The 23,557-nt window shown below is 44.6% G+C and overlaps 2 protein-coding genes across 3 annotated transcripts; both read left to right on the top strand.

Annotated features, from left to right (window-relative positions):
* The first annotated feature begins 63 nt into the window (after positions 1 to 63).
* LOC118944880 (DNA repair and recombination protein RAD54B) lies at positions 64 to 22,726 on the top strand. The gene is made up of 15 exons (XM_090222870.1): positions 64 to 181; positions 430 to 506; positions 795 to 967; positions 2,614 to 2,809; positions 17,435 to 17,656; positions 17,851 to 18,150; positions 18,266 to 18,428; positions 18,644 to 18,869; positions 19,021 to 19,107; positions 19,264 to 19,384; positions 19,465 to 19,604; positions 20,267 to 20,557; positions 20,626 to 20,789; positions 21,553 to 21,814; positions 22,009 to 22,726. The coding sequence occupies exons 3-15, from the start codon at positions 800 to 802 to the stop codon at positions 22,276 to 22,278; spliced, it is 2,610 nt and encodes an 869-aa protein (XP_090078996.1). The 5' UTR covers positions 64 to 181; positions 430 to 506; positions 795 to 799; the 3' UTR covers positions 22,279 to 22,726.
* On the top strand, positions 5,193 to 17,518 carry LOC110487828 (fibrinogen silencer-binding protein). Of its 2 annotated transcripts, XR_016492343.1 has the most exons (3): positions 5,195 to 6,471; positions 7,920 to 8,678; positions 17,435 to 17,518. XR_016492343.1 is itself a non-coding variant. In XM_036967053.2 (2 exons), exons 1-2 carry the CDS (start codon positions 6,056 to 6,058, stop codon positions 8,488 to 8,490), a joined length of 987 nt encoding a protein of 328 aa, XP_036822948.2. In that variant the 5' UTR covers positions 5,193 to 6,055; the 3' UTR covers positions 8,491 to 8,739. The 2 variants fall into 2 exon arrangements, 1 of the variants encoding a protein (XP_036822948.2); XM_036967053.2 differs by lacking the exon at positions 17,435 to 17,518 and having other exon boundaries at positions 5,193 to 6,471; positions 7,920 to 8,739.
* Positions 22,727 to 23,557: the final 831 nt, after the last annotated feature.

Raw genomic sequence — 23,557 nt, 5'->3', positions numbered from 1 at the left:
CCGTTTGGGGCCGCGGGAGTAGAAAACGAGTGCACTCACTAACACTGGACTCCACCCCTCTACGTAACACGTAGCCAATAGCAGTTTACGCCACTTTAGCGGGAGAATTCCTCTCTGAAGAGTTGTGTATCATTATTTTCTTGTAACTAACTGTATAGCAGAGGTTTGCTTGACTAAACAGGTATGTAGTTAAACACACATTTATGCCTTATGTTATCTTTCCAACATATTGTCACAAGCTAGTTGGTTGTTATAGACGATGAGATGAAAATGTTTAAGTGTTCAATGTTGAAGTGTTCTGCACTAATTTGGGCTAACTAACTACACTAACAGTTAACGTAATGTATCTTTCTGAACCAACAATGACGTGTATAAACTAATCATTGGTATAAACCCATACATCTCATTGATCTGAACTAACTATTCAAGGGCCGTGTTCACTGAATGGAAGTAACCTCTGCAACTGGATCCTGGACTTCCAGTCAGGGTGCCCCCAGGTGGTGAGGGTAGGCAACAACATCCGCCATGCTCACCCTTAATATGGGGCCCCTCAGGGGTGCGTGCTTAGTCCACCCCTGTACCCCCACTAGCTGCCTTTTACTAATCAGCTGCTTACTAGAACATTGATTAGCTAGTTAGCTAGCGGAATAAGGTGTTACAGTAGGGAACAAAAGCCTCCATACCCAGAACCACTAGTACTTGTTCTCCAGGGGGCTCAGGGTTGGCTACCCATAAGCCCTCTTATAGATGTGAAATTATTTTATCAAATATTACAAACACCCCCTCACTCACAGACAGGATGCGTCGCTCAGGGGCCCCCAGCCAGGTCTTTGGTAACATGGCGAAGAAGCCCCGGTTCGTCCCTCCTGGAGCCTCACTGGCTGGTCGTCCTGATCCCCCTGTGGGTACTCTGCTTGAACCGGAGCCTCTGGCCCCTAAACTCTCCACGGGGAACGTGCTCTACAAGGTGAACACACGGTCCACTTCACTTTCATCCTTAGCCACAAATGTGACCCCTATTACTATTGTAGTAATTAAGTAACTAAACATAGGAGTCATATTGGAGCTACTTCTCTCTAGCCGATGTGAGTAAGACCTTTAACAAATTAACATTCACAAGGCCGCAGGGCCAGACAGATTACCAGGACGCGTACTCAGAGCATGCACTGACCAGCTGGGAAGTGTCTAAACTGACATTTTCAACTTCTTCCTGACCCATTCTGTAATACCTACATGTTTCAAGCAGACCACCATAGACCCTGTACCCAAGAACACCAAGGTAACCTATCTAAATGACTACCGCCATGTAGCATCTGTAGTCATGAAATGCTATGAAAGGCTGGTCATGGCTCACATCAATACCATCATCCCAGACACCCTGGATCCACTCCAGTTCGCATACCTCCCCAACAGATCCACAGATGACACAATCTGTATTGTACTCCACACTGCCCTTACCCACTTGGACAAAAGGAACACCTATGTGAGAAGGCTGTTCATTGACTACATCTCAGCGTTCAACACCATAGTGCCCTCTATGCTCATCACTAAGGTAAGGACCCTGGGACTGAACATCTCCCTCTGCAACTGGATCCTGGACTTCCAGTCAGGGTGCCCCCAGGTGGTGAGGGTAGGCAACAACATCCGCCATGCTCACCCTTAATATGGGGCCCCTCAGGGATGCGTGCTTAGTCCACTCCTGTACCCCCTGTTCAACCATGACTGTGTGTGTGTGCATGACTCCAACACCATTAAGTTTGCCGACGACATAACGGTGACAGGCCTGATCACCGACAACAATGAGACATCCTTTAGGGAGGAGGTCAGAGACAACAACCTCTCCCTCAATGTCAGCAAGACAAAGGAGCCGATGATAGACAACAGGAAACGGAGGGCCGAGCACACCCACATTCATATCGACAGGGCTGTAGTGGAGGGGCTGCATCACCACTTGGTATGGCAACTGCTTGGCATCTGACCGCATGGCACTACAGAGGGTAGTGCGTACGACCCAGTACATCACTGGGCCAAGCTCACTGCCATCAAGGACCTCTATGCCAGGCGGTGCCAGAGGAAGGCCCTAAAAATGTTCAGACTCCAGCCACCCAAATCATTGACTGTTCTCTCTGCTACCGTACGGCAAGCACTACCAATGCACCAACAGGACCCTGAATAGCTTCTAGCCCCAAGCCATAAGACTGCTAAATAGTTTGTTTAAAAAAACAATTCAATGGTTTACACTTTGCATTGTAGTCATTTAGTAGACACTCTTATCCAGAGCTACTTAGTTAGTGCATCCATCTTCAGATAGCTAGGTGGAACAACCACACATCTCAGTCATAGTAAGTACATTTTTCCTGAAAGTAGCTATCAGCAAAGTCAGGCCTAGTAAGGGGGTGTTAGTTAACGAATTGCTTTTTTGTCAACTTCTCGTTACTCATTGTGTATCTATTTTATTATTACGTGTTTCTTTCTATTATTTCTCTGTGTGAAGTAAGTAAGCATTTCACATTTTAATTTATTTGACATTATCCAAGACTGTGTAAAGGGTTTCACTCATATTGCGACATGTGGACCTTCTCGGACCTATCTAACAGTTCTCCTTCCTTGCAGGTCCAGAGGAGCCTCTCAGCCCCTGCACCGCCCCTTGCCCTGCCTGTGAAGGCCTTCAGCCTGGCTAAGAGCAGCCCCCAAGCCCCAGGCCTGTCCAGAGCTCTAGCCAGGGTGCTAGGTGCAGCAGACAGTAAGAAGAATGAGCTAGAGCCTGAAGACCCTTCCTTTACAGAGGAGAACACTGGAGACCCAGCTGGTGAGTCAGACATGGGAGGTGGGGTGGGTTGTGGTGGTGGCACAGTAAACGTTGCCATTGAAACCAGGTATTCCTGGTGTAGATCTAATGCATTTAAATGTGGAGCAGTACTTCTGGTAAGCTTTGGATTTACTCTCTATGTCAAAAGCAGAAATCCTGGTGATGAAAATCACAGATTTATAAAGCAACAAAGTTACTACAAACCAACGGTGATGGTAAGAATAGTCAGGAACATTTTGTGTGCCATAAGAAATGAAGTATATTAACTATGTAGCATATATTGTTTACATTTCACTGCTGTTGCTAAAGATGTTCTGAAACATTGTTTGAGAGATGCTGGGATTTTGTATAGGTTAACGATTGAGTTTAAGGCCCAAAAAGGTGAGGCACGGGTATAAACTGAATTTTTCTATTAAGAACATACAGTGCCTTCAGAAAGTATTCAGACCCCTTGACTTTTTCTGCACTTTGTTACATTACAGCCTTATTCTAAAATGGATTAAATAAAAACTAATCCTCAGCCCACCCCATAATGACAAACCAAAAACAGGTTTTTCAAACATATTTTCTAAATTTATACAAAATGTAAAATTGATACCTTATTTACTTAAGTATTCAGACCCTTTGCTATGAGATTCAAAATTGAGCTCAGGTGCATCCTGTTTCCATTGAGCATCCTTGAGATGTTTCTACAACTTGGAGTCCACCTGTAGTAAATTCAGTTGTTTGGACATGATTTAGAAAGGCACACACCTGTCTATGTAAGGTCTCACAGTCAAAGGAATTGTCCGTAGAGCTCCGAGACAGGATTGTGTCGAGGCACAGATCTAGAGAAGGGTACCAAAACATTTCCGCAGCATTGAAGGACCCCAAGTACACAGTGGCCGCCATCATTCTTAAATGGAAGAAGTCTCTGAATGTCATTGAGTGGCCCAGCCAGAGCCCGGACTTGAACCTAATCGAACATCTCTGGAGAGACCTGAAAATAACTGTGCAGCAACGTTCCCCATCCAACCTGACAGAGCTTGAGAGGATCTGCAGAGAAAAAATACAGGTGTGCCAAGCTTGTAGTGTCATACCCTAGAAGACTTGAGGCTGTAATCGCTGCCAAAGGTGCTTCAACAAAGTACTGAGTAAAGGGTCTGAATACTTATGTAAATGTATTATTTCAGTTTAATAAAAATCTAAATGAGCAAACATTTCTAGAAACCTGTTTTTGCTGTCATTATGGGGTATTGTGTGTAGATTGATGAGGAGAAAAAAAGTGATTTAATCAATTTGACATTAAGGCTGTAACATAACAAAATGTGGAAAAAGTCAAGGGGTCTGAATACTTTCTGAAGGCACGGTATACTTATTTACAATGACGGCTTAGCAAGAGGCAAGAAGGCTGTGTGTGTTGCAGCTTGTTCCAGTCGCTAGCTGCAGCGAACTGAAAAGAGCAGCGACCCAGGGATGTGTGTGCTTTGGGGACCGTTAACAGAATGTGACTGGCAGAACGGGTGTTATTTGTATTGTTTTATTTAACCTTTTATTTAACTGGTCAGTTAAGAACAAATTCATATTTTACAATGATGGCCTACCCCGAACAAACCCTCCCCTAACCCTGATGACACTGGACCAATTTGTGCACCGCCCTATGGGATTCTCGATCACGGTCGGTTGTGATACAGCCTGGGAAAGAACCTCACCAACCTATGGACCCTGGGACGGGACCCTGGGAAGGGACCCTGGGACTGAACCCCTCCCTCTGCAACTTAACCACAAAGCACTACAGAGGTTGGTGCGGCAACCCAGTGCATCACTGGGGCCATGCTCCCTACCATCCAGGACCTCTATATCAGAGGAAGGCCTGAAAAATTGCCAAAGACTCCAGCCACCCTAACCATAGACTGTTTACTCTGCTACTGTCTGGCAAACGGTATTGGAGCACCAGCTCTCAGACCCACAGGCTCAGTTAAAAAGCTGTTCATTTTTGTCAGCCTGATTTAGGCTTTAGCCGATACTCGTTGGTGTATTTTAACTATGACTATATATTAAAGGATTTTTAATTTGCAAACCCTCACGTGTGCCTGGAGTTGGAATTTTTTATGCCACTTAACACCTATTTGTGGTTATACTTTTTCCTTGAAACCAAGATCATGTATATGCTGCTTTAGAAAGGAAATGCAGCAAACCGATATCGCCTTTCTAAGGTGAGCGACATTTAGTCTATCCATTTAGGACTGGCAGGGATTTATTTGATGCTTGGGCTTCAGTGAAACAAACACACACTGAATGAAGCCTAGCCAACTGTAACAAGCCTATGTTTTAATGACAGCAGGTCCAGCATTATGCAAATGAGCGTGGGTAGTGCATCGGCAGCGCGAGGCAGATTAGAGCTGTGCCTGGGATCAGTGAGCACACGCGCTCTGTCCCCCTCCCTCTCAGAGCAACTAGTGCCTCTGTCTGTCTCTCCTTTCTCCGCTTTTCCTCTCTCTTTAGCGTTTCACTAGTTTTCCCTCATTTTGTTGTTCCCGTCGGCGGATGATTCGTGTGTTTCTCTTTGAGAAGCAGCTCTGATTTTCCTTTGTGTAAAAAAAAAAAAAAAATCGCGCATTTGCACGGACTCGCGCTGCGCGCACACCTCCCCGGTTAAACCAGCGCCGTTTCCTCTTTTCTAGTTAAACGGAAATAAGAATAAAGAAAATGCATCTTTACAATTTCATCGGCATTTCCCCATGTAAGCACACATATTCCCCCGTATGTTAGTATTTGGTGTATAGCACTTAGAACGAGCGCTGGTTTGAGGTTTAGAGAGACCGGGCTGTAAGTAGGTCGGGCTGGGTTTAAGCGGCTTTAGCCTGCGTCAGCCTAAGCTGGGAGGAATTCACCCAAAGCCCTCCGCGGTAGGCGGGGGCCTAAACGAGGCTGGCCTAGTTAAGCCTGATTCTTATTGTTGCCCGTGTGGGTTGTGTAACACAGAGCAGAGAAGACCTCGGATGAGAGAGAGTACATGCAGTTAGACAGAGACTGTTTGATTGAGAATCCATGAAGGGGGAGAAAGAAGAGGGACAAGGAAGAGAGTGAGTGAGAGTTAAACCAGTATTAGCCTGAGCCTCATCACAGCACAGAAAGAAAGGGGAGGTAGAGAACCAGACCAAATCTCAAAAGAAGGAGAGGAAAAGAGGCGAGATATTGTGTTGAGTTAGTGCTGGTGTCTAGGCCTGGCTCGGTCCAGTCTGGTTCCCTGGGCTATGTTCTAAGATGGCGTCTGGGTCCGTCTACATGTCGTCCAGTATGGTGGGTAAGGCTCGCTCCTCCAACTTCACCCTGTCTGAGAAACTGGACCTGCTGAAGCTGGTCCGCCCACACATTCTCATCCTGGAGGAGCACACCAACAAGCACGCTGTCATTGTGGACAAGAACAAGTGCTGGGACACAGTGTCTGATCAGTACAACGTCCTGGGGGGGGACAGGCCCCCCCGCACTGCCCAGGGCCTACGCACCCTCTACAAGAGGCTGAAGGAGTCGGCCAAACAGGAAGTAATGCAACGGAGACACGCCCAGCCAGAGTACAGAGGAAGTATATCTGAACCAACCAGGAGAGTGATGGAGATGATACCTCACCTTTTCCATCACGGAGCTATTCACCATGATAAAGACCCAGCGACGATGCACAGGTGAGACACACACACACACACAGTCTGCTCTATACAGCTCTCAGAGAGGGGAGGGGCTGCTCTGTAGAGCTCTACTAGTAACTAGAGGGGAGGGGCTGCTCTGTAGATCTCTACTAGTAAATAGAGGGGAGGGGCTGCTCCGTAGAGCTCTAGTAACTAGACGGGAGGGCTGCTCTACTAGATAGGGGAGTGGCTGCTCTGTAGAGCTCTACTAGTAACTAGAGGAGGGGAGGGGCTGCTCTACTAGAGAGGGGAGGGGCTGCTCTAGAGCTCTACTAGTAACGAGCGGGGAGGGGCTGCTCTACTAGAGGAGAGGGGCTGCTCTGTAGAGCTCTACTAGTAACAAGAGAGGGGAGGGGCTGCTCTGTAGAGCTCTACTAGTAATTAAAGTGGAGGGGCTGCTCTGTAGAGCTCTACTAGTAATTAGAGGGGAGGGGCTGCTCTGTAGAGCTCTACTAGTAATTAGAGGGGAGGGGCTGCTCTGTAGAACTCTACTAGTAATTAGAGGGGAGGGGAGGGACTGCTCTGTAGAGCTCTACTAGTAATTACAGGGGAGGGGCTGGCTCTGTAGAACTCTACTAGTAATTGGAGGGGAGGGGCTGCTCTGTAGAGCTCTTCTAGTAATTAGAGGGGAGGGGCTGCCCTGTAGAACTCTACTATGAAGGGGCTGCTCTATAGAACTGAACACAGAGCTAACCTCAATCAGTTTACACACGCACACATACACACTCCTCATGCTCACACTCTTGACCTCAACAGCCTCAATTCGTCAGGGCATGGACTGACGAATCTGGTCAATCACATTTGAAACGTAGGAGAGGTGTTAGCCCACAGTAGGAGAATGCATTCTTTAGCAAAGTATGAGATGGTCATGAAAAGGGTTTTAAGGAGAATGTTTTTGACCATCCCGAAGACCGGTTGTGTTTCTACACAGCCGGTCTTCTACACCTGCATTTCTTGTTGTTTGGGGTTTTATGCTGGGTTTCTGTACAGCACTTTGTGACATCGGCTGATGTAAAAAGGGCTTTATAAATACATTTGATTGATTGAATACTCTCAATACCCCCACCTAGTGCCACTTATACATGTATGGCTGTAGTAATAAAGCTGTATTCTATTCCATATTCTCTCTGCAGGGTGATGTATAATGAGACAGTAATAAAGATGTATTATTCTGTTAATCTGCAGGGTGATGTATAATGAGACAGTAATAAAGATGTATTATTCTGTTAATCTGCAGGGTGATGTATAATGAGACAGTAATAAAGATGTATTTTTCTGTTAATCTGCAGGGTGATGTATAATGAGACAGTAATAAATATGTATTATTCTGTTTATCTGCAGGGTGATGTATAATGAGACAGTAATAAAGATGTATTATTCTGTTTATCTTCAGGGTGATGTATAATGAGACAGTAATAAAGATGTATTATTCTGTTTATCTGCAGGGTGATGTATAAGCATGACTCTCCCATGGAGCAACCTGGCAGCAGCTCCTCCCTCCCAGACTACCCATCAAACCCCGTCACCCACCACCTGGACCAGGATGTGGTCAGGCTGGACCAGGATGTGGTCAGGCTGGACCAGGACGTGGACGTGAAGCCTCCGCCAGACCTGACCATCCTCTCCACGCGTGTGGGGGTGGTGCTAGGAGGAGAGGGGGCGGAGGAGGAAGATGAGGACTTGGGCAGTGTCCATGGTTATGACGGCTCCCTCACTCCCTGCCCATCCTCTGTCGTCCTGCCCCTCTCCACCTCACCCGTTCCACTGCAACGTGACCTTTACCCTCATGACCACTACCCCCGCTGTGACCCTGACAGGCTCCGTCCCCTTCAGCTGGCCAAGGAGGAGCACGAGCAGGTCATGACCAATCATAGAAAGATGGGCGTATACCTGGAGGAGAAGAGGGAGGGGCTAAAGAGGAAGCAGGAACTGGAGGAGGAGCTTCTGAGAGCAAAAATCAAAGTAGAGAAACTGAGGGCAGCCAGGCTGAGACATGGACTTCCACTGCCCCTATAACTAACACACCCATGGCCTGACTGGGCTGACCATATGGAACTCAGGAGGATGCTCTGAACTGTTTCTATGTCTGTGTTTAGCGTGTGGAAGAGGGGTTTGGCCCGAGAAATAATGTTTGTGTGATGAACAGTGAGTTTGAGGGAGGATTTAAAGGTCCAATGCAGCCTTCTCTCTCAAATCATTTCTGGGTAACAATGAATTACATTACTGTGATTGTTTTCTATTAAAATGCTCAAAAAGAGACAAAAATAGATTATTGGCGAATTTCTCAAGTAAGAATTTTGCTAGGATTGTCTGCGAGTGGTCTGAGTGGGGAGCGGAAAACTGATAACAAACTATTATTGGCAGAATGGTTTGGAACTCTCTTTCTTATTGGTCTATTAACACATTTATGGTGATGTCACCAGGCAAGTCAAAACTCCATCCCACCAAAACAGGCTGAAATTTCAGTGTGGAAATATACAGTACCAGTCAAAAGTTTGGACACATCTACTAATTCAATTGTACTATTTTCTACATTTTAGAATAATAGTGAAGACATCAAAACTATGAAATAACACATATTGCACCAAAAAAGTGTTCAACAAATCTAAATATATTTTATATTCTTTGAAGTAGCCACCCTTTTGTCTTGATGACATTTTTGTACACTCTTGGCATTATCTCAACCAGCTTCATGAGGAATGCTTTTCCAACAGTCTTGAAGGAGTTCCCACAAATGCTGACCACTTGTTGGCTGCTTTTCCTCCACTCTGAAGTCCAACTCATCTCAAACCATCTCAATTGGGTTGAGGTCGGGTGATTGTGGAGGCCAGGTCAGCTGATGCTGCACCATCTCTCTCCTTGGTCAAATTGCCCTTACACAGTCTGGAAGTGTGTTTTAGGTCATTGTTCTGTTGAAATACTAATGATAGTCCCACTAAGCGCAGATGGGATGGCGTATCGCTGCAGAATGCTGTGGTAACTATGCTGGTTATGTGTGCCTTGAATTCTAAATTAATCACAGATAGTGTCATGAGCAAAGCACCATCACACCTCCTCCATGCTTCACGGTGGAAACCACACATGCGAAGATCATCCATTCACCTACTCTGTGTCTCACAAAGACATGACGGTTGGAACCAAAAATCTCACATTTGGACTCGTCAGACCAAAGGACAGATTTCCACCCATCTAATGTCCATTGCTCGTGTTTCTTGGCCCCAAAAAAGTATCTTCTTATTGGTGTCCTTTAGTAGTGGTTTCTTTGCAGCAATTAGACCATGAAGGCCTGATTCAAGCAGTCTCCTCTGAACAGTTGATATTGAGATGTCTGTTACTTGAACTCTGAAACATTTATTTCGGCTGCAATTTCTGAGACTGGTAACTAATGAACTTATCCTCTGCGGCGGAGGTAACTCTGGGTCTTCCTTTCCTGTGGCGGTCTTAATGGGAGCCAGTTTCATCATAGTGCTTGATGGTTTTTGCGACTGCACTTTAAGAAACTTTTAAAAGTTCTTAATGTTCACTATTGACTGACCTTCATGTCTTAAAGTAATGATGGACTGTCGTTTCTCTTTGCTTATATGAGCTGTTCTTGTCATAATATGGACTTGGTCTTTTACCAAATAGGGATATCTTCTGTATACCACCCCAACCTTGTCACAACACAACTGATCTGCCTCAAACACAATAAGAAGGAACTAATTGTTTTAATAAGGCACACCTGTTAATGGGAATGCTTTCCAGGTGACTACCTCATGAAGCTGGTTGAGAGAATGCCAAGTGTGTGCGAAACTGTCATCAAGGCAAAGGGTGGCTACTTTTGAAGAACCGAAAATATATTTTGATTTGTTTAACACTTTTTTTGGTTACTACATGATTCCATATGTGGTATTTCATAGTTTGGATGTCTTCGCTATTATTCTACAATGTAGAAAATATTAAAAATAAAAACCATTGAATGAGTATTTGTGTCCAAACTTTTGACTGGTACTGTATATAAAACACAGGGAAATCTAGTTTTTGACTGGTACTGTATATAAAACACAGGGAAATCTAGTTTTTGACTGGTACTGTATATAAAACACAGGGAAATCTAGTTTTTGACTGGTACTGTATATAAAACACAGGGAAATCTAGTTTTTGACTGGTACTGTATATAAAACACAGGGAAATCTAGTTTTTGACTGGTACTGTATATAAAACACAGGGAAATCTAGTTTTTGACTGGTACTGTATATAAAACACAGGGAAATCTAGTTTTTGACTGGTACTGTATATAAAACACAGGGAAATCTAGTTTTTGACTGGTACTGTATATAAAACACAGGGAAATCTAGTTTTTGACTGGTACTGTATATAAAACACAGGGAAATCTAGTTTTTGACTGGTACTTTATATAAAACACAGGGAAATCTAGTTTTTGACTGGTACTGTATATAAAACACAGGGAAATCTAGTTTTGCACTGGGCCTTTTGAACAGTGTATTTGCATAATGAAGTGTGTGTTTTGAGTGAGGATTTAAACAGTGTGTTTGCGTGTGGGACAGTGTGTGTGGTGACTACGGTTGAGTTATGACTGGAGTTAAAGACAATACAGATCTCTGCTTTTGTCAGACGAGAGGCGCTCCTATCACTGGTTTTAAAACGGGTACTATTTTGACTGGTTTCATTTGGTTCAAAACCCTGTGTTGCTTTACCATCCCATTAGGAGGGAAGGTGATAGGTGATGAGGGGGTTTAGAAGGGGGTGTTGCTGTTACAGTGGTGTGATGTTCAGTGGTGTGATGTTCAGTGGTGTGATGTTCAGTGGTGTGATGTTCAGTGGTGTGATGTTCAGTGGTGTGATGTTCAGTGGTGTGATGTTCAGTGGTGTGATGTTCAGTGGTGTGATGTTCAGTGGTGTGATGTTCAGTGGTGTGATGTTCAGTGGTGTGATGTTCAGTGGTGTGATGTTCAGTGGTGTGATGTACAGTGGTGTGATGTTCAGTGGTGTGATGTTCAGTGGTGTGATGTACAGTGGTGTGATGTTCAGTGGTGTGATGTTCAGTGGTGTGATGTTCAGTGGTGTGATGTTCAGTGGTGTGATGTTCAGTGGTGTGATGTACAGTGGTGTGATGTTCAGTGTTTGTTGTTCAGATCTGTGGTTTCATTGTTTTCTTTTAAAATAGTTTTTCTAGTTTGGTTTTGTGCTTTATCATCTTCCTCTTCCCTTCTCCAACCTCCCCTTCTCTATCCCTCTCTCTTCCCTTCTCCAACCTCCCCTTCTCTATCCCTCTCTCTTCCCTTCTCCAACCTCCCCTTCTCTATCCCTCTCTCTTCCCTTCTCCAACCTCCCCTTCTCTATCCCTCTCTCTTCCCTTCTCCAAACTCCCCTTCTCTATCCCTCTCTCTTCCCTTCTCTATCCCTCTCTCTTCCCTTCTCCAACCTCCCCTTCTTTATCCCTCTCTCTTCTCTATCCCTCTCTCTTCTCTATCCCTCTCTCTTCTCTATCCCTCTCTCTTCTCTATCCCTCTCTCTTCCCTTCTCTATCCCTCCTCCAACCTCCCCTTCTTTATCCCTCTCTCTTCTCTATCCCTCTCTTCCCTTCTCTATCCCTCTCTCTTCCCTTCTCCAACCTCCCTTTTCTATCCCTCTCTCTTCCCCTCTTCTTTAGCCCCTCACCCCCAAATACAGTGCCTTGCGAAAGTATTCGGCCCCCTTGAACTTTGCGACCTTTTGCCACATTTCAGGCTTCAAACATAAAGATATAAAACTGTATTTTTTTGTGAAGAATCAACAACAAGTGGGACACAATCATGAAGTGGAACGACATTTATTGGATATTTCAAACTTTTTTAACAAATCAAAAACTGAAAAATTGGGCGTGCAAAATGATTCAGCCCCTTTACTTTCAGTGCAGCAAACTCTCTCCAGAAGTTCAGTGAGGATCTCTGAATGATCCAATGTTGACCTAAATGACTAATGATGATAAATACAATCCACCTGTGTGAAATCAAGTCTCCGTATAAATGCACCTGCACTGTGATAGTCTCAGAGGTCCGTTAAAAGCGCAGAGAGCATCATGAAGAACAAGGAACACACCAGGCAGGTCCGAGATACTGCTGTGAAGAAGTTTAAAGCCGGATTTGGATACAAAAATATTTCCCAAGCTTTAAAAATCCCAAGGAGCACGGTGCAAGCGATAATATTGAAATGGAAGGAGTATCAGACCACTGCAAATCTACCAAGACCTGGCCGTTCCTCTAAACTTTCAGCTCATACAAGGAGAAGACTGATCAGAGATGCAGCCAAGAGGCCCATGATCACTCTGGATGAACTGCAGAGATCTACAGCTGAGGTGGGAGACTCTGTCCATAGGACAACAATCAGTCGTATATTGCACAAATCTGGCCTTTATGGAAGAGTGGCAAGAAGAAAGCCATTTCTTAAAGATATCCATAAAAAGTGTTGTTTAAAGTTTGCCAGAAGGCACCTGGGAGACACACCAAACATCTGGAAGAAGGTGCTCTGGTCAGATGAAACCAAAATGGAACTTTTTGGCAACAATGCAAAACGTTATGTTTGGCGTAAAAGCAACACAGCTCATCACACCATCCCCACTGTCAAACATGGTGGTGGCAGCATCATGGCTTGGGCCTGCTTTTCTTCAGCAGGGACAGGGAAGATGGTTAAAATTGATGAGAAGATGGATGGAGCCAAATACAGGACCATTCTGGAAGAAAACCTGATGGAGTTTGCAAAAGACCTGAGACTGGGACGGAGATTTGTCTTCCAACAAGACAATGATCCAAAACATAAAGCAAAATCTACAATGGAATGGTTCAAAAATAAACATATCCAGGTGTTAGAATGGCCAAGTCAAAGTCCAGACCTGAATCCAATCGAGAATCTGTGGAAAGAACTGAAAACTGCTGTTCACAAATGCTCTCCATCCAACCTCACTGAGCTCGAGCTGTTTTGTAAGGAGGAATGGGAAAAAAATTCAGTCTCTCGATGTGCACAACTGATAGAGACATACCCCAAGGGACTTACAGCTGTAATCGCAGCAAAAGGTGGCGCTACAAAGTATTAACTTAAGGGGGCTGAATAATTTTGCACGCCCAATTTTTCAGTTTTTGATTTGTTAAATAAGTTTGAAATATCCAATAAATGTCGTTCCACTTCATGATTGTGTCCCACTTGTTGTTGATTCTTCACAAAAAAATACAGTTTTATATCTTTATGTTTGAAGCCTGAAATGTGGCAAAAGGTCGCAAAGTTCAAGGGGGCCGAATACTTTCGCAAGGCACTGTATCTCTCCTCACCTTTCCCCTTCGGTCTGGACTCAATATGAATGTATCTTCACTGTAAGCCTGCTACGTGTAAGAGTGAATGTTTAATTCAGACCCTGTCTGCAGGTAACTGTTACACTAGTGAAGAAGTGAGGTAAAGCACAGATGCAGTGATGCTTAACAACTACAGTGACTATACAGTCCTAATATGGTAATGCTAGAGGAAACTGGATTAAATGTTTCTCTGTAAGGCAAGGGAGACCCTCTTTAGAGATAAATATAGTGAAATGGCTTGGACAGCCTTTTGCGGCCCAGGCCTGATGTCTCATCCTGGGCATGGCACTGTAGGAAAGTCTCAGGCTGCAAGTAGGGTGGAGGCCTCAGTGAAGTAGCAACCTCTGCTGGTGAACATGTGAACTGCCACTCAGCAGATCTTGCTGAAAACCTTAGTGAATCATAATTTGACATTTGTGTACACGCAATTCACACATTTCTAAATTGTATGTTAGGGCTGTCAATAACATAATTGAAAACAAATGTATTTTAAAGAGCAATTCAAATCCTTGGTTCAGGGTGTGGTATTTTAATATTAGGAGCCCCATTAGCTGCTGCTGAAACAGCAGATACTCTTCCTGGTGTCCACATAAAACATGAAACATGACATAATACAGAACATTAATGGACAGAACTACATACATTTAAAATAGGAATTCACGCTTTCATACCTTCCTGCTTTAGCTTATGTAAAAGACCAATCAGTATCTTGTACTGAAAAAGAGTTGAGCTACTTGTCTCCTGGTGTTTGTTCCAGTATATTTAGAGTTGAGCTACTTGTCTCCTGGTGTTTGTTCCAGTATATTTAGAGTTGAGCTACTTGTCTCCACTGGTGTTTGTTCCAGTATATTTAGAGTTGAGCTACTTGTCTCCTGGTGTTTGTTCCAGTATATTTAGAGTTGAGCTACTTGTCTCCTGGTGTTTGTTCCAGTATATTTAGAGTTGAGCTACTTGTCTCCACTGGTGTTTGTTCCAGTATATTTAGAGTTGAGCTACTTGTCTCCTGGTGTTTGTTCCAGTATATTTAGAGTTGAGCTACTTGTCTCCTGGTGTTTGTTCCAGTATATTTAGAGTTGAGCTACTTGTCTCCTGGTGTTTGTTCCAGTATATTTAGAGTTGAGCTACTTGTCTCCTGGTGTTTGTTCCAGTATATTTAGAGTTGAGCTACTTGTCTCCTGGTGTTTGTTCCAGTATATTTAGAGTTGAGCTACTTGTCTCCTGGTGTTTGTTCCAGTATATTTAGAGTTGAGCTACTTGTCTCCTGGTGTTTGTTCCAGTATATTTAGAGTTGAGCTACTTGTCTCCACTGGTGTTTGTTCCAGTATATTTAGAGTTGAGCTACTTGTCTCCACTGGTGTTTGTTCCAGTATATTTAGAGTTGAGCTACTTGTCTCCTGGTGTTTGTTCCAGTATATTTAGAGTTGAGCTACTTGTCTCCTGGTGTTTGTTCCAGTATATTTAGAGTTGAGCTACTTGTCTCCTGGTGTTTGTTCCAGTATATTCAGAGTTGAGCTACTTGTCTCCTGGTGTTTGTTCCAGTATATTTAGAGTTGAGCTACTTGTCTCCTGGTGTTTGTTCCAGTATATTTAGAGTTGAGCTACTTGTCTCCTGTTGTTTGTTCCAGTATATTTAGAGTTGAGCTACTTGTCTCCACTGGTGTTTGTTCCAGTATATTTAGAGTTGAGCTACTTGTCTCCTGGTGTTTGTTCCAGTATATTTAGAGTTGAGCTACTTGTCTCCACTGGTGTTTGTTCCAGTATATTTAGAGTTGAGCTACTTGTCTCCTGGTGTTTGTTCCAGTATATTTAGAGTTGAGCTACTTGTCTCCACTGGTGTTTGTTCCAGTATATTTAGAGTTGAGCTACTTGTCTCCTGGTGTTTGTTCCAGTATATTTAGAGTTGAGCTACTTGTCTCCTGGTGTTTGTTCCAGTATATTTAGAGTTGAGCTACTTGTCTCCACTGGTGTTTGTTCCAGTATATTTAGAGTTGAGCTACTTGTCTCCATTGGTGTTTGTTCCAGTATATTTAGAGTTGAGCTACTTGTCTCCACTGGTGTTTGTTCCAGTATATTTAGAGTTGAGCTACTTGTCTCCTGGTGTTTGTTCCAGTATATTTAGAGTTGAGCTACTTGTCTCCTGGTGTTTGTTCCAGTATATTTAGAGTTGAGCTACTTGTCTCCTCCTGGTGTTTGTTCCAGTATATTTAGAGTTGAGCTACTTGTCTCCTGGTGTTTGTTCCAGTATATTTAGAGTTGAGCTACTAATCTCCTGGTGTTTGTTCCAGTATATTTAGAGTTGAGCTACTTGTCTCCTGGTGTTTGTTCCAGTATATTTAGAGTTGAGCTACTTGTCTCCTGGTGTTTGTTCCAGTATATTTAGAGTTGAGCTACTTGTCTCCTGGTGTTTGTTCCAGTATATTTAGAGTTGAGCTACTTGTCTCCACTGGTGTTTGTTCCAGTATATTTAGAGTTGAGCTACTTGTCTCCTGGTGTTTGTTCCAGTATATTTAGAGTTGAGCTACTTGTCTCCACTGGTGTTTGTTCCAGTATATTTAGAGTTGAGCTACTTGTCTCCTGGTGTTTGTTCCAGTATATTTAGAGTTGAGCTACTTGTCTCCTGGTGTTTGTTCCAGTATATTTAGAGTTGAGCTACTTGTCTCCATTGGTGTTTGTTCCAGTATATTTAGAGTTGAGCTACTTGTCTCCTGGTGTTTGTTCCAGTATATTTAGAGTTGAGCTACTTGTCTCCACTGGTGTTTGTTCCAGTATATTTAGAGTTGAGCTACTTGTCTCCTGGTGTTTGTTCCAGTATATTTAGAGTTGAGCTACTTGTCTCCTGGTGTTTGTTCCAGTATATTTAGAGTTGAGCTACTTGTCTCCACTGGTGTTTGTTCCAGTATATTTAGAGTTGAGCTACTTGTCTCCTGGTGTTTGTTCCAGTATATTTAGAGTTGAGCTACTTGTCTCCTGGTGTTTGTTCCAGTATATTTAGAGTTGAGCTACTTGTCTCCTGGTGTTTGTTCCAGTATATTTAGAGTTGAGCTACTTGTCTCCTGGTGTTTGTTCCAGTATATTTAGAGTTGAGCTACTTGTCTCCTGGTGTTTGTTCCAGTATATTTAGAGTTGAGCTACTTGTCTCCACTGGTGTTTGTTCCAGTATATTTAGAGTTGAGCTACTTGTCTCCTGGTGTTTGTTCCAGTATATTTAGAGTTGAGCTACTTGTCTCCTGGTGTTTGTTCCAGTATATTTAGAGTTGAGCTACTTGTCTCCTGGTGTTTGTTCCAGTATATTTAGAGTTGAGCTACTTGTCTCCTGGTGTTTGTTCCAGTATATTTAGAGTTGAGCTACTTGTCTCCTGGTGTTTGTTCCAGTATATTTAGAGTTGAGCTACTTGTCTCCTGGTGTTTGTTCCAGTATATTTAGAGTTGAGCTACTTGTCTCCTGGTGTTTGTTCCAGTATATTTAGAGTTGAGCTACTTGTCTCCTGGTGTTTGTTCCAGTATATTTAGAGTTGAGCAACTTGCCTCCTGGTGTTTGTTCCAGTATATTTAGAGTTTGCAGGCTGCTGTTTGTGTGAGCAGTAATGTGTGTGTTAATGCTCTGATTATTAGTGTTGATGTTTTCTGGGTTTCAGATTTCAGATGTTCCTCACAGAGTCCGGCAGGAGGCTGTGGTCCAGTTGGGGTCGGGGCAGGGTCTGGTAGCGGTGCTGGTTCTGACGGGCCGCGGTACTTCAGTGTGATGTGGTGTAAAGCCAGTGGGAGGAAACACAAACGCTGGCAGGGAGACGCTGTCCTGGTGACACGAGGGCGTACCGCCACGCTTAAAGACATGGAGGGCAAGGACATCGGCAAGGGTGAGTGTGTGAACATTTTAGGTTTCCCCAAACACAGATTAAACATAGTCCTTGACTAAAAATCATGGTCAATGGAGAATTCTGATTTGAAAGTGGTTTTAGTCCAGAACTAGGGCTACTCTGTGGCCCGGAGAGCGGCCCTGATAGGGTAATTTTCCGAGTGCATCGGAGAGTGATTCAGATTGTGTGTGTAGGTAGTGGCTATAAGGTATCAGAGCTGGCATCGCTGGGTGAAGGAGAGACCTTGATGATAGGAGCTAAACAGGTGGAAGTGATGGGACTCGTATCAGAGCTGAACTACAATAAGGGCCGCTGTTTCCTTGACGTCCATGTGGAGAAGGAGGAGCCTAAGATATCAGCTCCTCCCCCCTCACGACGCCCAGCTTCCAAACCGTTCTGCCATCCGACGCTATTGGGCGGAGAGACTGATAGGGGAGTGGCCAAGCCTCAGGAGGAGGGGCCCTGTAAACCACGCCATGACCCTCTAGCACCAGGTAAATACACAGACATACAGCACACTCTCTCTCTCATCACACACACACATGAAGTTACACATTCTCACACACTTCAAACACACCACACTCATCATCTCTCTAATGGTGTGTGTAGGAGCCATTGTCATGCCCCGGCCCTCAACCAATCACCAGTGGGCGTATAACAAGGCAGGCCTCCCACTGGTGGATGTGGTGGTTGACCCCTACTTGACCACTCACCTCCGACCCCACCAGCGAGACGGCCTGCTGTTCCTCTACGAGTGTGTCATGGGGATGAGGTAATAGGAGATGTGTGTCCGCTCATGATGAATCCTCTGATCACTCCAAAATGTAATGTTGTGTTCCACAAGGCTCTGTGCTGGGGCTGCTATTTATTTACTTTGATTGAATATGTGTGTGTGTGTGTGTGTGTGTGTGTGTGTGTGTGTGTGTGTGTGTGTGTGTGTGTGTGTGTGTGTGTGTGTGTGTGTGTGTGTGTGTGTGTGTGTGTCAGGGCTACATGTAGGTACGGTGCTATCCTGGCAGATGAGATGGGTCTGGGTAAGACCCTCCAGAGCGTGGCTTTGACATGGACGCTGCTAAAGCAGGGCCCATACGGCGGGAAGCCGGTTGCTAAGCTTGTGCTGGTGGTTTCCCCTGGCAGCCTGGTGCAGAACTGGGGGGCGGAGTTTAAGAAGTGGCTTGGCTGTGAGAGGATCAACGTCTACACTGTTAACCAGGTAGGGGTGTGTTTGATCAGCGTCTACACTGTTAACCAGGTAGGGGTGTGTTTGGAGGAGGAGGAAGAGGGGGAGTGTGTTTCCCTGTAGTGCTGTTTCTGATCCATAGGGTGATGTGTGTGTGTGTGTTCCGTGTTGTGTTGGTCATTAGGACCAGAGGGTGGAGCTGTTTGCAGCGTCTACTCTCCACAGTGTATTAGTGATCAGCTATGAGATGCTGCTTCGCTCTCTGGAAGTGGTGAGTTGGTTCACAGCAGCTTATCTAACAGGGGTGGGAAGTACCACTGTTACAACACTGTTGAATTACACCTCAACTCCTAAATTACACAGATTAGGAGTACACTGGATGATACACGCATGGGACATTATAACGTTGTGTGTGTGTGTTGTGTAGGTACAGAAGCTGGCGTTTGAGCTGGTGATCTGTGATGAGGGTCACAGGTTGAAGAACAGCAGCATCAAGACTTCCTCTGCCCTCAGCGGTCTCAGCTGTACACGCAGAGTTATTCTGACAGGTACACACACAGCCCTCTGTTTTATTGACCTTTTACTTTCTCCTAGTCTTCTCTCATCTATTGTGTTTGCTGTACTGTAGGTACTCCTGTCCAGAATGACCTGCAGGAGTTCTATGCCATCATAGAGTTTGTGAACCCGGGAATTCTGGGGTCGTCTGCTGCCTACAGGAAGGTGTACGAGGAGCCAATCCTCCGCTCCCGACAGCCCATCTGCACTGAGGTACATTAACCATCTACACTCTCTATATCTGTCTCTATACCTCTACACCATCTCTCTATTGTACGCTCACAACAGCCCATCTGCACTGAGGTACTGTCCCCATCTCCATCTCTGTCTCTATACCTCTACACTATCTCTCTATTATACGCTCACAACAGCCCTCCTACACTGAGGTACTGTCCCCATCTCCATCTCTGTCTCTATACCTCTACACTATCTCTCTATTATACGCTCACAACAGCCCTCTTGCACTGAGGTACTGTCCCCATCTCCATCTCTGTCTCTGTCTCTATACCTCTACACTATCTCTCTATTATACGCTCACAACAGCCCTCCTACACTGAGGTACTGTCCCCATCTCCATCTCTGTCTCTATACCTCTACACTATCTCTCTATTATACGCTCACAACAGCCCTCTTGCACTGAGGTACTGTCCCCATCTCCATCTCTGTCTCTGTCTCTATACCTCTACACTATCTCTCTATTGTACGCTCACAACAGCCCTCTTGCACTGAGGTACTGTCCCCATCTCCATCTCTGTCTCTGTCTCTATACCTCTACACTATCTCTCTATTGTACGCTCACAACAGCCCTCTTGCACTGAGGTACTGTCTCCATCTCTTTCTCTCCCTTCATTCCTTCTCTATATCTCTCCCTGTAGGAGGAGAGAGTTTTGGGGGAGGAGCGAGCGGCTGAGCTCTCTCGTCTGACTGGTCTGTTTATTCTGAGGCGGACCCAAGAGATCATCAACCGCTACCTGCCACCTCGTCTTGATTGGACAGTGTTCTGTAGCCCCTCCTCCTTGCAGCGGGAGCTGTACCAGGTTCTCCTCTCGCACCGTGTCATCCGAGCCTGTCTACAGGGGTCGACACAGACTCACGCACACCTCGCCTGCATCACCGCCCTGAAAAAGCTCTGCAACCACCCAGGACTGCTCTACTCCACTGTACAGGTATGACACATAAAGACACAATGATGATGACAACAATGATGATGATGATGATTGTGTGTGTGTTCCAGGAGCGTTCTGATGGCAGCTCAGCAGAGGGTTCTCTGTATGAAGGGCTAAGAGGTGTCTTTCCAGAGTCTTACTCTTCTGGGGGCTTCAGTACAGCTGACTCAGGGAAACTACTGGTCCTGTCTGACCTTCTGACCACTATTCACCACCTCAGCCCTACTGACAGGTAGGTGTGTGTGTATGCGTATATGTGTCTGTGTGTACGTGTTTGTATGAAGTGCGTCAAGGGATCCGGGCACACTGGCATTGGTTTGTTGACACCATAGGGATCCTATTAAATTACTAGATGGGCTGTCATAAACCCTCAAAGGTCCAGAATGGAGTGAAAATGGCAGCCATATTGGCCAGGGAGAAATCCAAACCTGTCTAATTGGAATGAATGACCATAGAGGCAGAATCCAGATGTTTCTTATAGAGGAAAATAAAACCAAAGCATGTGATATCAGAAATTGTGTAATATAATTATTGTCAACCTAAAATATTGTCATATAATTATAAATACAATTTATATGGATTTTATACACATTATCTTTATAAATAGCCTTTGAAATATATGTAAACAGACCATAAATGTCAACATTTTTCTTGGAAAGCTGTTATATGTTGCATTTACAACTTGTCTCAGTCCCATCATCAACTGATTGACTGTGTTGTTTCAATGGAATGTTGGCAGTTAATTAGAAACATTTCTATAATCATTCCTCTAAAACTGGCTGGCTTAAAATGCATTACTTTATACAATATCTTATCACAGCACAATATCTTATCACAGAACTCCCTGACCAACATGGTTGATCTTTAGACCATCGTAAGAAGGTTCATGTCTAGTATTCTAATTCTATGGTTGACACACTCATACTCTGACACATAACCGTGAGATGATCTTGACCATCTTGATCCTGTGTGTGTGAATATGTGTGTGTGTACAGGGTGGTGTTGGTGTCCAACTACACTCAGACGTTAGACCTACTCCAGGACCTGTGTGTCCACCTGGGCTACACCTACTGTCGCCTGGACGGCAACACCCCCACCATCCAGAGGCAGCGATTGGTGGACAACTTCAACAGCCCTCACTCCGCCCACTTCCTCTTCCTCCTGAGTTCTAAAGCCGGAGGGGTGGGGCTTAACCTGATCGGGGCCTCCCACCTGGTCCTATACGACATCGACTGGAACCCTGCCAACGATATACAGGTACACACACACACACTCTCACTCACCAGCATTAGTGTATGTTTCGTTCACATCTGAAACACACATTTACACGTTACTGGTCAGTCAGTACCTGCTATGCTCTTGGAGGAGTGAGGATGAGGAAGAGGCCTTCCTCCTGATGTGATAGTTGGGCTGATGTGTGTGTGTCTGTCTGTGTGTCTGTCCCCCTCCAGGCAATGTCACGAGTGTGGAGAGACGGACAGAAGAAGACTGTTCACATCTACCGCCTGCTCACTGCAGGTACCATAGAGGAGCGTATCTTCCAGAGGCAGGTGTCCAAACAGGGGCTTTCTGGGACAGTGGTGGACTTGGGGAAAGGGGCGGAGCACACCAGCTTCTCCTCCAATGAGCTGCGAGATCTCTTCAGTCTGACGGACACACCCTGTCTCACTCACGAGCTGCTACACTGCAGCTGCAGTATGGACGGATATATATATATATAATCACACCCGTTGTCTGCTTGTGTTTTTATTTAATGTGTTTCTTCTGTGTATTATAGAAGAAGGAGAGGATGAGGCGCCTGCGTCTGATAGGCCGTGCCAGCTGGGTCGTCAAGGTGACCGTGGTGGGGCAAGGCAGAAGCATCTGAGCATGTCAGAGCTGATACAGTGGAGACACTTCGCAGGGGACACACACACCTTCAGAGATGCTTACCTGGACCATGCACGAACCCACATCTCCTTCGCCTTCCAGTCCACCATCTCACACATCACTCAGTAACACACACACACACACAGGCTTTCCGCAAATGACCTTATGCAGAGACCAAAGAAGTGTCCCTTTCTGAGAAACATTGGACTATGTTATTCTGTCTTTATATTCTCTACTGTTTTTACAGTTTGATAGAAGAGAACGTGTAAATTATGGAATAAACTGCTACGTTATACTGTGTAATCCATCAGTCTTTTTTTCTGTTGCAGAAATAACAAGATGAATCAAATCAAATGTTATTTGTCACATACACATGGTTAGCAGATGTTAATGGTCACAAACACATGGTTAGCAGATGTTAATGGTCACATACACATGGTTAGCAGATGTTAATGGTCACAAACACATGGTTAGCAGATGTTAATGGTCACATACACATGGTTAGCAGATGTTATTGATCACATACACATGGTTAGCAGATGTTAATGCGAGGGTAGCGAAATGCTTGTGCTTCTAGTTCCCGACAATGCAGTAATAACCAACGAGTAATCTAACCTAACAATTTCACAACAACTACCTTAAACACAGAAGTGTAAAGGGATATGTTCATAATGTACATAAAAATATATGAATGAGTGATGGTGCAGAACGGCATCGAGTACAGTATATACATATGAGATGAGTAATGTAGGATTATGTAAACATATAAAAGTGGCATTGTTTAAAGTGGCTAGTGATACATGTATTACATAAAGATGGCAAGATGCAGTAGATGGTATAGAGTACAGTACATACATATGAGATGAGTAATGTAGGGTATGTAAACATTATATTGTGGCATTGTTTAAAGTGGCTAGTGATACATTTTTTACATAAATCTTTCCATTATTAAAGTGACTAGAGTTGAGTCAGTATGTTGGCAGCAGCCACTCAATGTTGGTGATTGCTGTTTAACAGTCTGATGGCCTTGAGATAGAATCTGTTTTTCAGTCTCTCGGTCCCTGCTTTGATGCACCTGTACTGACCTTGCCTTCTGGATGATAGCGGGGTGAAGAGGCAGTGGCTCGGGTG

The sequence above is a fragment of the Oncorhynchus mykiss genome, chromosome 3, assembly GCF_057628025.1.
Source record: "Oncorhynchus mykiss isolate SJ-2025 chromosome 3, ASM5762802v1, whole genome shotgun sequence".
Taxonomy (NCBI): Eukaryota; Metazoa; Chordata; class Actinopteri; order Salmoniformes; family Salmonidae; genus Oncorhynchus; species Oncorhynchus mykiss.
The sequence above is the reverse complement of the archived record's forward strand: the minus strand, read 5'-3'. Positions and strand labels throughout refer to the sequence as shown.

Excerpts from the sequence above, each read along its gene's own strand:
- LOC118944880 (XM_090222870.1), top strand. The coding sequence starts at position 800 with ATGCGTCGCTCAGGGGCCCCCAGCCAGGTCTTTGGTAACATGGCGAAG. Across the intron at positions 2,810-17,434 it reads GAACACTGGAGACCCAGCTG|ATTTCAGATGTTCCTCACAG; the intron begins GTGAGTCAGACA and ends TCTGGGTTTCAG. Across the intron at positions 19,385-19,464 it reads ACGCAGAGTTATTCTGACAG|GTACTCCTGTCCAGAATGAC; the intron begins GTACACACACAG and ends GCTGTACTGTAG.
- LOC110487828 (XM_036967053.2), top strand. The coding sequence starts at position 6,056 with ATGGCGTCTGGGTCCGTCTACATGTCGTCCAGTATGGTGGGTAAGGCT. Across the intron at positions 6,472-7,919 it reads GACCCAGCGACGATGCACAG|GGTGATGTATAAGCATGACT; the intron begins GTGAGACACACA and ends GTTTATCTGCAG.